The sequence below is a fragment of the Trichechus manatus genome, unplaced genomic scaffold, assembly GCF_000243295.1.
Source record: "Trichechus manatus latirostris isolate Lorelei unplaced genomic scaffold, TriManLat1.0 scaffold00021, whole genome shotgun sequence".
Taxonomy (NCBI): Eukaryota; Metazoa; Chordata; class Mammalia; order Sirenia; family Trichechidae; genus Trichechus; species Trichechus manatus.
In genome coordinates this window covers 3501865-3514876 of record NW_004443957.1, presented here as the reverse complement: position 1 = coordinate 3514876, position 13012 = coordinate 3501865, and the positions used below count along the sequence as shown (strand labels likewise).

At 35.8% G+C, this 13012-nt stretch overlaps 1 protein-coding gene across 4 annotated transcripts in view; it reads right to left on the bottom strand.

The window, feature by feature from the left end:
- ARID4B (AT-rich interaction domain 4B) overlaps positions 1–13012 on the bottom strand; it is a 188057-nt gene that overhangs the window by 22737 nt on the left and 152308 nt on the right. For all 4 annotated transcript variants that reach the window (XM_023728014.1, XM_023728015.1, XM_023728012.1 and 1 more), the window contains 2 exons: positions 4361–4445; positions 1677–1875 (listed from right to left, as the gene is read on the bottom strand). In XM_023728014.1, coding sequence (XP_023583782.1) covers positions 1677–1875; positions 4361–4445 — 284 coding nt within the window. The remainder of the gene's footprint in view (positions 1–1676; positions 1876–4360; positions 4446–13012) is intronic.

Below are 13012 nucleotides of genomic sequence, written 5' to 3'. Positions count from 1 at the left end.
GCTACTGGAGGATGTGCCTCTACCAAAATGAGAACAAAAGGTGGAGGGAGGGGGTGATACATGAGATGCAGAAAACAAAGGAATTCCCAGAACTACATTGAAAAAAGATTCCTAGTATGGGTTCTCTCTAGGAAGACAGCTGTGCACCAGATGCAGAAGGAAACCAGTTAACACTAGTGCAGTGTTATTCAAAAGAAAGTCATACCAAGGATGCCTGCTGACACTCTTCAGTCTTTGAATGCCTAGGTGAACCTGACTAGATTCTTACGTGTAGCTTGTTTTGACAATGTGCTGCTGATGAAATTCTAGCTCGCCCCTCAATGTCTCATGTGCTGTTACCTGGATGAGCTAAGAACATCATTTTTCCCAGCAGAAACATTCTGCTTTAACCTATACCTGAAACTTAGAGGTAAATCTTGGTAAGTCTACAATCAGAAAATGCAGATCAACCTACTCCCAACTAAGGATATTCCTGCTGGTCATCCACTACAACTATGTCAGATATCCTAACTGTGGTGAGTCCCTGTGTTTCCCAGAACTCACTTTATGACCGTGCCACACTGAATTCCTTAGAGGGGCTTTTATAAGCTCTCAGAGAAGTGGAAGCTGAAACCAGAATATGACCTAGAGACTCTATTTATAATAGATAACATTTCAGGGAACCTTCATCTAAGTGGAAATACTGCCCTTTCTTACATAGCTAGGTTTATGCTTGCTACTCAGTTTTTCATAACTAAACAACATCCCCTCTAGGAATATATGCAGAGGTAATACAATCAAAGAGAAGTCAAGCAATGATTACACTAAAGTCAGGATACTTCTGGGGTGAGGCAGGGGGACACAGAATACTTCTAAATAAATTCTATTTGTTTACCATTTGTGGTAGATATACTAACGTTCAGATTGTTGTTCTTTCTATATATATGTGTGTATATATATAGTTTGTTTCTATATATTATTCTGTATGTCTGCTACAACTGAAAAATTTTTTTAAACGGACTTTAAAATATTTATAGCCTTTTGTTTATAGAATGAGTTCATGTAAATATCCATCTGAAATAGATGAAAAGCAATTTTCATTACATACAAGAAAATAAAATCAAAACTTTCTTAAAGTTTTTGAACATGTAAAATATTTTGTGGAGATGCATGCTTTTGCTTTATTTGATATATCAGATCCCCCCTTTCCCTGCCCAGTCAGGCTTAATGTATACCCCCCTCCAGTCTTTAATGCTTTTATTTTTTGATATTTACTTCATTCTACCATAAATATTAAAAAATAATGCCACCCTAAAAGAAATAACAGTAGTGACATCAAAATAAGGAAAGTTTGCATTCTTTACAAGAATTATCAGTATAGTTTTATAGTTTAGATATTGTATAATACAAACTATGCTTTTACATGGCAATAGAAAGTATGGTGCCTAAAAAAAAAATACAGTAACAATGTTGTACGGTGAATATTAAATTTTAGCTAAAATTTAATATTGCCTTTATATCTATTAATAACAGAACGATTTCTAAGCCTCAACCACTGGCTGCTTTTATTTCAAGTAATAGAACAAAATTCTGGTTCAATTAAACAGAATTTTTATCATCTCACTGAATTACTGTTATAGAATTTGACTATAAAAATGAAAATCAAATACTTGCATGCAGCAGGATGTTATGTTTACCTTGAAGTCCATTTAGGATAGAGGTAATTTCTATGGATTTAATATGAGCTGTATCAGAGTTTTTGGCATCAGTAAGATCCAGTTTGGATACCATTTCAGGAGATAGATTTGTCTGAAATGGTGGTTTTGACAAGCGCCGAAGTTTACAGTTTTTGGGAGAATATTTTTCATCTTTGTCTTTTTCTTTGTCTAATTTATTCTAGGTTAAGAAAAAAGAAAAGAGTATGTCACATCAGTCATAACTTATCATCATGTATTTATTAGTAACAATGTCAATACCCATTTTTAACTCAAAGTTATAGAATATATTATTAAATATTTAACATAAAAAGGAAAAATATAAAAAGACTCCACCAAAACAACCAAAGAAGTTTTTTGAAAGTTATTTAGCAAAATACTACGGGATGAGCAAAGTGTTTTTGTATAGTATTAATGATATATTTTAATACTGGGCATCAAATTAGCAATCAGATAGGCTATTAAGACTAGCAAGCCTACATACTGCTAATAACTGACGTTACAAAGTCTTCAAATTAAATCACAATAGAAAAAAATCACAATAGATTTTAATTAAGTATTTATTTTTAAAAAAGAAACAGTAGTTTTAAAACTTGTAATATTCTTATTATAAAAGGTGGGTTGGAAAAGACAAAATTCTAAATACCTTCATTTAATTGGAGGCTGAGAGAAACTCTAAATAAATGATATGTTGTAAATTCAAGTCAGGGGCAACCTTCCTCCCTCACAGGTAAATGATTCAGGAAAAAAATGATGAATTTTCTCAAATCCTCTGCTTACAAATGGATGAGCAGACGCTAGCTAATATTTCTTGAAAATCATTTTTTAAATTTGCTTTAAAATAATTTATAAAAAAATACTTCAGACAGACTTTCAGAAGCATGATGTAACAGCAAACAATTCCGAAGTCCTGTTATATAGTCAGACTAGAGAATATGAGTGACTATTTTCACAATTCTCCAAGGATGGTACATACCTAATACCATTTTGTATGTACAGGAGAGAACTTACATATAATGGATTTTTTTAAGGTAGTGGATCTCAAAATGTGGTCCCTGGCCTAGCAATATCAACACTTTCTGGTGACTTGTTAGATATGCAAATTCCTGGATCCAACCTCAAACCGGTTGTTTCAGAAACTCTGGAGACAGAACCCAGCAATCTGAGTTTAGAAGTCCTCCACGTGATCCTGATACACGCTCAAGCGTGAGATGACTGCCTAAGGGCATTTGGACTTAATTTTTTCACAGTAAGGCATAAACAGTCTATTCCAGTCCAAACATGGCTTTTAACGCCTGTTACAGGACAATCTCTAAAAAAGTGGTTCTCAAGGTAAGTTGAGATTGAGTGAGGGAGGGGTGTGCAATATCAGAAAATTACCTAGAAAGCTTTTTCCAAATTTACATGCCCATTCCCTTATGACCAGGAATCTTAATATGCCTGGGGAAGGGCCAGGAACTGAATAGAGACATAGTATTTAGAAAAAACTCCCTAAGAAATATTCTAATATTGCTTCCCCTACCCCTATCCTTGGCTCCAACAATGGGCTCAAGCACAACAATTGTAAGGATGGCGCAGGACCGGGCAGTGTTTCCTTCTGTTGTACACAGGGTCGCTATGAGTCGGAACCAACTAGACAGCACATAACTACAACCCCTATCCTATCCTCTACCTCAGAAGTACTGCTCTAAACCTTACGTTATGTAAGAAAATTGGCTTTCCTGCTTTCGCAAAATGCTCTTCCAATAAATAACTAAAAAACAATGGTAAATACAGCATGAGCCATACTTCCCAGTAAAGACAAAGAGTGAAGATTAAGTTTGAGAAGGCCTGAGATGTAGCTCCTGGTTGCTATACTGAAAATTAAAAAACATGGGTTCAATTTTACAGTGAGAAAAGAGAAACTACATTAGGAGAAAGCTTTCACTATTCTGGGCCACTAGGTATCATTTACTAGCAGTAAAGTAAATATAGCACCTTACTTTGAATATGAAGATTAAATTTTGGAAGAACTATTAAGTACTTCAACTATATGTACTATTCAAACTAATAAAAACCATTTAAGATAAAAAATATTTAAAAGTATAGTTAATGGTGTACTTTCTTATCAAATATTTAAAAAGACTTAGTCTTAGAATGAAGAGTAATTCTGTCACACATAAAAGTTAACATTAATTTTCCACATGAACTCATTAATATATCCCCATGGCATCTAGTAGGGAGCGTGGCTAGTAGGTCATCTGAACATATTCTAGGCCACCCCCTACAGTCAGAAAAAAATGAAAAGAAAAAACAAGAGTTGTCAGATAGACTCTCATCTGCCTTCACGCACCTCCTTTTCTACCTCTGAATAGTTTACAGCTATTATAGTAACCCATGCCTCCTATAGCTCCTAGCTGGGAACCAGAAGGGCAGGAAGAGGTGAAATCTGGCTGGGTGGCCTTACAATGTAGGGACTGATAAAACCTCAGATATCATTAGTACTGTTTCCAAAATTCTTTCCACAACCTGACAAAATTAATTGTACCAAAACTTAGCACTTGATAAAATCATCGTTTCAAGAGACTGCTTCTAATTCGAGACCTAAGGTACACATTTAATTGCATCATTTCAAAGGGAATATTCTTTAATTAAGAGCTATGGTGTGTAGCAAAATAAGCACTTACCTTTATTTTCTTCCGGTGTTTTATTTTTGGCACATTTTTATCAGCAGGTCTTACTATTTTATCTGCTTTAATCCATTCATCGTATCTAAAATTAAAGGAAATTAATATAAATATGCAAGCAAAACACATACTAAAGAAGTAAATATTAACACATTAAACAGAAATTCATAGATAGAAACTTAGTATTTTAGAACTGGAAAGGACCTCAGAGATCATTTAGTTCAACTTCCTTGTAAGATGAATAAAGTTACCAAGGCCCAAAGAGAGATGAAGTGACTTGCCCAAGGGCACGATGTTAGCTATCAGTTAAACCAAGGGCGTGATGTTAGCTACTGGTTAAACCAGACTAGAAAGAAAGACCGCTTTGACTCCTATACTAGCACTTACTCTGCTATAAGAAAAAGATAAATCAAATTTTTAAAATAAATTTTAAGAGGAACTACAATATCTTCTAAAATTTTAAAATTTTTATTTCAAATGGCAGGTAATTTTTCTCTAGATACATCAGGAAACTAAGGTAATATGCTAGTTTTAAATGGCTTTATGTAACACAAAAGCATCATATTCTTATAATTTATCGACAATGCAAGAAGACCTAGAAAAAATGCCTGCTCAAATACTAGAAATCATCACTCTGCAAAGCTTTTCAGTATTTAAAAAAAAGAAGCCTGCTGCAGGAGAGTCGATTCCAACTCATGGCAACCCCATGTGTTACAGAGTAGTACAGAGGATTTTCATGGCTGTAATATTTACGGAAGCAGATCACAAAGCCGTTCTTCCACCGTGCTGCCGGGTGAGTCTGAACTGCCAACTTTTAGGTTAGTAGTTGAGTGCAAACAGTTTGTGCCACCCAGGGACCTTTCTCAGTATAATGAGGTGCTTTCTACACTGAGAACACAGAGCTGTGATGCTCTTTCCATTCAATGCTAGTAATAGTCTACATAATTTTACAGGATACTAGTTACTACTGACTGCAATAAAGCTATCTGTGTAAAACAAAGAAGCAACAACAGTTTATTTTTGTAAAAACTCAGCTAGAAAGAATAAGCATTTTAAAATAATTAACAGTAATTTTCTTTTTGTGTTCAATAGTTACATGTTTATTGGAGAAAACAACTCGCTGACATTTTAAACTTTAAAACATGAATATCTGAAAATGAGCTTTCAAACCAAAATGGCCACATTACTAGAGGTTCTAAGTGAAATAACAGAGGCCTCAAGTCAGGAAGAAACTGACCTGGGTCATTATCTGACTAGTAACTCTCTGGCAGAGTTATACTGCTGGTACAAACTACTGGTTGCAGCAAAGCTAAGGACTCAACCCTACATATGGAATTGTGTTGGTGGTTATCTGACAGAAGTTGCTAAGGGAATCAGAGAGAATGGGGAAGAAAGGGTGTGAGCTCTAGGAAAGTCTTAACATAATCCCTGCTTACTAGTTACGTGGCCCTGGTCAAGCCCTTCTCATGAGGCCTAGTGTATTTCTGTATAAAGTAAAACTGTATATGGTTTCTTGAGGCTCAAATATATAAGTACTTTGAAAAGCTTTAAAGCAAGTATTATTCTTCTACTAAACACACTCCTTTTGGTGTTTATACTGGCACAGCAGCACCTACCTATATTTTTACAGTACATTTACCTTTCTATTAACACCGATAATTGCCCTAGTTGAGAAGAAAACAATTCAGTTCCCCCCAAAATTTAGGGGTAGTGGAGAACAAACAGAAAATTATCTCTGCTGTCTACAAAATTCAACGTAAACTCTTAGAAGTTGCTCTATTTGAGTATGATTATGGAAGGAAGTCAATGATATCAACTTCATTTAAAACAAAATAGGCCCATGAAACAAAGAATAACACACGTGAGGAACACGCTTCTTAGTTCAATCAAATATACGAGACCAAATAGGCAAATCCTGCTCAAAAGCAAGATAAGAAGGCAGGAAGGGACATGAAAATTGGACAAATGGACACCGGGAACCTGGGGTGGAAAGGGGGAGAGTGCTGACAAATTGCAAGGACTGCAATCAAAGTCATAAAACACTCTGTGTATAAATTTTTGAATGAGAAACTAATTTGTGCTGTAAACTTTCACCTAAAGCACACTAAAATTTTTTTTAAAAAGAGTAAGATTTCTTGTTTTGTTTTTTCCCTTACAAGATTTAACTGAGATAGTCTGTGATGGTTACACATAACATCAGTGTAAGCTAAACAAAAACATTTTTACTACCAACAAAAATAAAACCCATTCAATTCATGTTTTTGACATGAATTATAATTTTGACTTAAGGTAAAATAGTACCTTACAGTTTAAGGCTGCAGCCATCATTTTGTACGTCTGTACGTTTTACATTAAGCACCAAACACGTCAAACAAGGAAAATATAGTTACTGTCCTCATGGTTAAAACAGTTCACTGACAGAGGAAGATTTCTTTATGAGTAAAGGGTAGAGTGATGTTTGTTGCTTAAATTCCCTTAGGAACAAGGTAGATGGAATATATACATAAATAATAAAATAATAGATGCTCCATGGTAATCTTTTTCTTCTCCAAAAAATTATAAAGTAAGGATGGTGTGAGAGGACTAGTTATTAGAGGGAAGTAAGCAGTTAAATTTGTTACGTGAAGAGAGTGTTGGGAAAGGAAGGACACAGAAAAGGCAAACTATTAGATGGAAAAAACTACAAATAGTGCTCAAATATTTGAGCAGTAGTAATATAAACACTATATTCTGTCTTTCTATTCTGGATATCAATTTTGTTTTAAAATTCTTACTGAATATTCTGTATGGTTTTACGAAATTCCTTGGAATATTCCTTAGCATGTTTCCTGTTGTAAGAAATTACACGGTAATTTATGATCCTATAAAAATAAGCTAGTATTAAGATTCTTTATTATCTGCCTTCCTTCTACTTTCTCTGCGCCTTTTTTGTTGTTGTTATTCAGGCATTCCCCTATTCCAACACTATCCTTTAAAATTTTTCTTTTCTTAGCCAGATTTATACTATTTTCATAAAATGTAAAAATAAAATATTGCTATTATACTTATTAGCCTTTAGAACTAGAACATGTCTTAAAAATCTACTAGTGAACAGATTTCACAGATTAAGAAATTAAAACCATCAGAATGAATTGGTCTTGCAAGTAATAACTTGCCAAAAAAAACAATATGTGGGGAGTCAGAGGCGAATGGGAAAGGGACTACTATTATAACAGTGTAGTACCAGAATAATGACTGCCAGGACCTACTCTAAGTAAGCATAGGGAAGAGTAACAGAGTAACAGATCAGGATTGAAAAAGCCTCATTAAAAATGCACACTATAATCCTGTGATGAGGGAGTAAGGTGAAAATAACATGTGAAAGTTTTGCTTGAGGGAGCTTTTACAAATACAAATGCCCTCACCAAATGGAGGTTGAAAACCAATGATATAAACATACTGGCAGACAAATGTTTCAAAACTAATGACGTTTTGAATAGCACTTTAGTTGCCTGATCAATATTACAAGGAAAAAAAAATAAGTAGAAAACTGGCAGCTATACGTGAGGACTGTACATTAAAAATAGGAAATGTTCTTTCCATTTATGTAACTACTTATTAGAATAATCAGCGTTCTATTTTCTTTTCAGAATACTTTTGAAGAAAAGGAAAGACAAATTCCTGTGGAAAAAAAAAACAGTGCCAAAAAAATCACTTCCAACAGACACTAAAATTATTTAAGAAAGAACTAGATCAATTTAATTTTGATCTTGCTAGTGCCAATTGGAGTCCTCATGGCGCAGTGGTTAAGAGCTCAGCAGCTAACCAAAAGGTTGGTAGTTCAAATCCACCAGCTGTCCTTGGAAACCCTATGGAGCAGTTCTACTCTGTCCTGCAGGGTCACTATGAGTCTGAACTGACTCGATGGCAATGAGTTTGGTTTTTCGAGTGTCATTTAATTTAAATAAAGGAGGCAGTAAGTTTAAGATCACAAATTTCCTATCAAATAGCAAGCATAAAGATTTGAATGAAGAGAATTCAGTTTAGAAGTACAAGAAAAAGCTGTAATTGATCCTGTTTATTCTGTTTAACAGTTCGAATCCAACAGCTGCTCTTTGGAAACCTATGGGGCAGTTCTACTCTGTCCTATATGGTTGCTATGAGTTGGCATCAACTTAATGGCAATGGGTTTTTTTTTTATTCTGTATGAAGTTAGACTTCCTATACAGTACATTTAATGTGTAGTAAAAAGCAACTATATTTACTTTCAGCAAAATAAATACAAAAATAGTCAATGCAGATAGAAAAGAGTAAGAAAAATTTAGCCTAAAGTTCAAATATCATGAATACCATAAAAATTTAAATTACTGTGAAGGAAGTGGCAAAGAACAGAAAATTGCAGCTAAGAAAAAGACCATAAATATTTCTCAAATCATTTCTCCTTGTGGTAACACATAAAGTGAGGTATCCATCCACTCATGTCTCAAAATACACTCTTCAAGAATTAGGCCAAGATGGCAGAGTTGTTAGATGGTTCTGGTGGTCCCTCTTACAACAAAGACCAAAAAAAAAAAAAAAAGTGAATTGATTATATATGACAATCTAGGAGCCCTGAACAGCAAAGGCAAAGTTGAGGAATTGGATTGAGCAGCAGGGGAAGGGAGGAGTTGCCACACCTGAGCCACCAGGAGCCGGCACCCTGCGGACCGGATCAGCTGGCGCGTGCGGTGAAGCAAGCAGTGGCACTCGGGACACGTTTTCCACGTCAGGAGAGACTAAGAGGTGGAGAGTCTGCTCAGGCCTCCAGAGCCAGTGAAAACAGGCACAGAATTGGCAAAAGGTAAGTACATGCACTTAACTGACCATGCGGACCAAAAACACCCCATTTGGGAAGACCCTCTCTCCCATTTGCCTGCCCCCTCCCTGCTCTGTACTAGTCCCTGGCCAGCTTCATCGACTGCCATGTCCCCTGGGCCAGAGGAAGGATCAGTCATGCGCCCTGAGCCATTCTCCCAGCCTTGGAGAGGGAACAAATTAACAAACAGGAAAAAATAATCTGCCAGCTCGCCTAAGCCAAGAATTCAGGGTAGGCACAGCTACCTTCCCTAGACACAGGCATAAAGGGTCCATGGACTTTAAATGTCTTTCACCCCTGCATAGACCTGTGTGGGCCCATTTCAACAGTGTAGGCAATAGCACAATACAACAGGGTATATACCTGAAGTTTAACTTCATTGTATCAGCTATATGGTGGAGTGACAGGTTTGTGACATTTCATACCACTCTGCCCATTAAGCAGGATCCTCACCTACCCACATCAGGGACCTGAGGACTAGTGGCTCCGCTCACACTACTTAGCCACCCATGACAGGGGTCCAAGAATAAGTCGTGTCTCCCAGTCCTTACAGCCAACAGCACTGGGTGCCCATAGTCCAGCTGCAAAACCCACCCACCTACGCGCTCTATGGAACACGGACACGCCCTCTTCCTGCTCACTCGGGTGCGGCCGTCAGCACCCTGCCTTGCTCAGAGTGTGTACCCCTGCTGCAGCCAGCTGCCTGTGTCTACACCAATCACCCATGCCTGTCTAGGACTGTAGGTGACAGGCTGCGCCATACACTTGGTGACCGAATATCTGGACACCTGAGCTGAATCCACAGAAGGAACGTAAATGGACTCCTGAGCTCATACCTAGTAACAGATTTAACCACCTGGTGACAGGATGTTAGAGCTCCAAAGGTGCCAATAATCAAACTAGCTGACACGAGCAGCCTATTCGGGCATATCATAACAAAACAAAACAAAACAACAAGCTACAAAACAGTAAGCAAAAATAAAATAAATAAATATAATAACTTATTGTCGGCTTGCAGACAACTGACAATATTAAATCACATAAAGAGGCAGACCATGATGGCTTCAGCAAGTTCCTAAAACAAAGAATCAAGAAATTTTCCGGAGGAAGAGACCTTCTTGGAATTACTGGAGATAAAATATAAATGATTAATATACAGAACTCTTCAAGAGATCAAGAAGGAGATCAGGCAAAATGCAGAATGAGCCAAGGAATACACAGACAAAGGAACAGTGGAACTTAAGAAGATTATAGACGAGCACAACGACAAATTTAACAGGCTGCAAGAATCCACAGAGAGACAGCAAACAATAATCCAGAACATTAACAATAAAATTTCAGAATTAGAAAAATCAATAGAAAGTCAGAGGAGGAGAACTGAGGCAATGAAAGTCATAATTAGTGAGATTGAAGATAAAGCACTAGACAACAACTTATTAGAGAAAAAATTCACATGAAAGAATTAAAAATGAATAAATCCAAAGAATTATGTAGGACTCTATCAAGAGGAATAACCTATGAGGAATTGGAGTAGGAGAATGGGGGGATAACAGAAAATACAGAGAGTTATTCAAGATTTGTTGGCAGAAAACTTCCCTGATATCATGAAAGATGAGAAGATATCTATCCCAGATGCTCATCGAATCCCACATAAGCTAGATTCCAAAACAAAGACACCAAGACATACTATAATCAAACTTGCCAAAACCACAGATAAAGATAAACAGAGAATTTTAAGACCAGATAGCGATAAACAAAAAGTCATCTACAAAGCAGAGTCAGTAAGACTAAGCTCGGACTACTCAGCAGAAACCATGAAGGCAAGAAGGCAATGGATGACATATATAAAGACTTGGGGAAAAAAACTGCCAGCCAAGAAATATATATTCAGCAAAACTGTCTCTCAAATATGATGGTGAAATTAGGGCATTTCCAAATAAACAGAAGTTTAGGGTATTTGTAAAAATCAAACCAAAATTACAAGGAATACTAAAGGGAGTCCTCCAGTTAGAAAATCAGTAACATCAGACAACAATCAAAGACTAGAACACTAGAACAGATATCAACCCAGCTAAGGAAGTCACAAAAACAAATGCTGAAAATAGGGAAATACAGATGTCAATATGTAAAAGGTGACAACATTAAAACAAAAAAGAGGAACTAAAAGATGTAGTCATAGATCTTTCATATGGAGACGAAGTTAAGGTGATATAAAGAAATAAAAGATTGGTTTAAACTTAGAAATATAGGGGTAAATATTAAGGTAACCACAAAGGAAACTATATATACTACATATCAAATAAAAAACAAGAAAAACATAAAGACTCAGCAAATACAAAATCAACAACAATGAAAACAGATGAAAAGAAAATAAAGAAAAACAACTCAGCACACAAAATTAAGTGGAACAAAGAAACTGTCAACAACACACACAAAAATGTACCAAAATAACAGCACTAAACTCACATCTATCAATAACTACGCTGAATGCACATGGAGTAAATACACCAATAAAGAGACAGAGAGTGGCAGAAAGGATAAAAAAATATGATCCATCTATATATTCTGCCTAAAAGAGACACATCTTAGATTTAAAAACACAACTAAAACTCAAAGGATGGAAAAAAATATATATCAAGCAAACAAAAATCAAAAAAGAACAGGAGTGGCAATACTGATCTCTTGACAAAATAGACTTTAAAGTAAAATCCACCACAAAGGATAAGGAAGGAACTATATAATGATTAAAGGGTCAATACATCAGGAGGACATAACCATAATAAATATTTATGCACCCAACGAAAGAGTTCCAACACACATAAAACAAACTCTAATACCATTAAAAAGAGAGCTAGAGATCTGCACAATAATACTAGGAGACTTCAACATACCACCTTCAGTGAAAGACAGAACATCCAGAAAGATGCTTAATAAAGACACGGAAGATTTAAATGCCACAGTCAACCAACCTGAACTCATAGATATATACAGAACACTCCACCCAACAGCAGCCAAATATACTTTCTATTCCAGCGCACATGGAACTCCAGGTTAGAACACATATTAGGCCATAAAGCAAGCCTTAACAGAATCCAAAGTATTGGAATATTACAAAGTATCTTTTCTAACCATAAAGGCATTGAAGTGGAAATCAATAACAGAAAAAGCAAGGAAAAAAATCAAACACATGGAAACTGAACAACACCTTCCTCAAAAACTACTGGATTATAGAAGAAATAATAAAGAAATTCAAAGAATCAAATGAGATTGAAAACATATCCTCCCAGAACCTTTGGAACACTGCAAAACCAGTGCTCAGAGGTCAATTTAAAGCCATAAATCCACACATCCAAAAAGAAGAAAGGGCTAAAATCAAAACCTTAACCCTACAACTTAAACAAACAGAAAGAGAGCAGCAAAAGAAGCCCTTGGGCACCAGAAGAAAGTAAATAATAAAAATTAGAGCAGAATTAAATGAAATAGAAAAACAACTGAAAGAGTTAACAAGACCAAAAGCTGGGTCATTGAAAAGATCAACAAAATCGATAAACCACTGGCCAAACTGACAAAAGAAAAACAGGAGAGGAAGCAAATAATCAGAATAAGAAACAAGATGGGTGATATCCCAACAGACCCAACTGAAATTAAAAGAATCATAACAGAATACTATGAAAAACTGTACTCTAACAGATGTGAACCTAGAGGAAATGACAGATTTCTAGAAACTCACTACTACCTAAACTAACACAAACAGAGGTAGAACAACTAAATAAACCCATAACAAAAGAAGAGATTGAAAAGGTAATTTAAAAACTCCC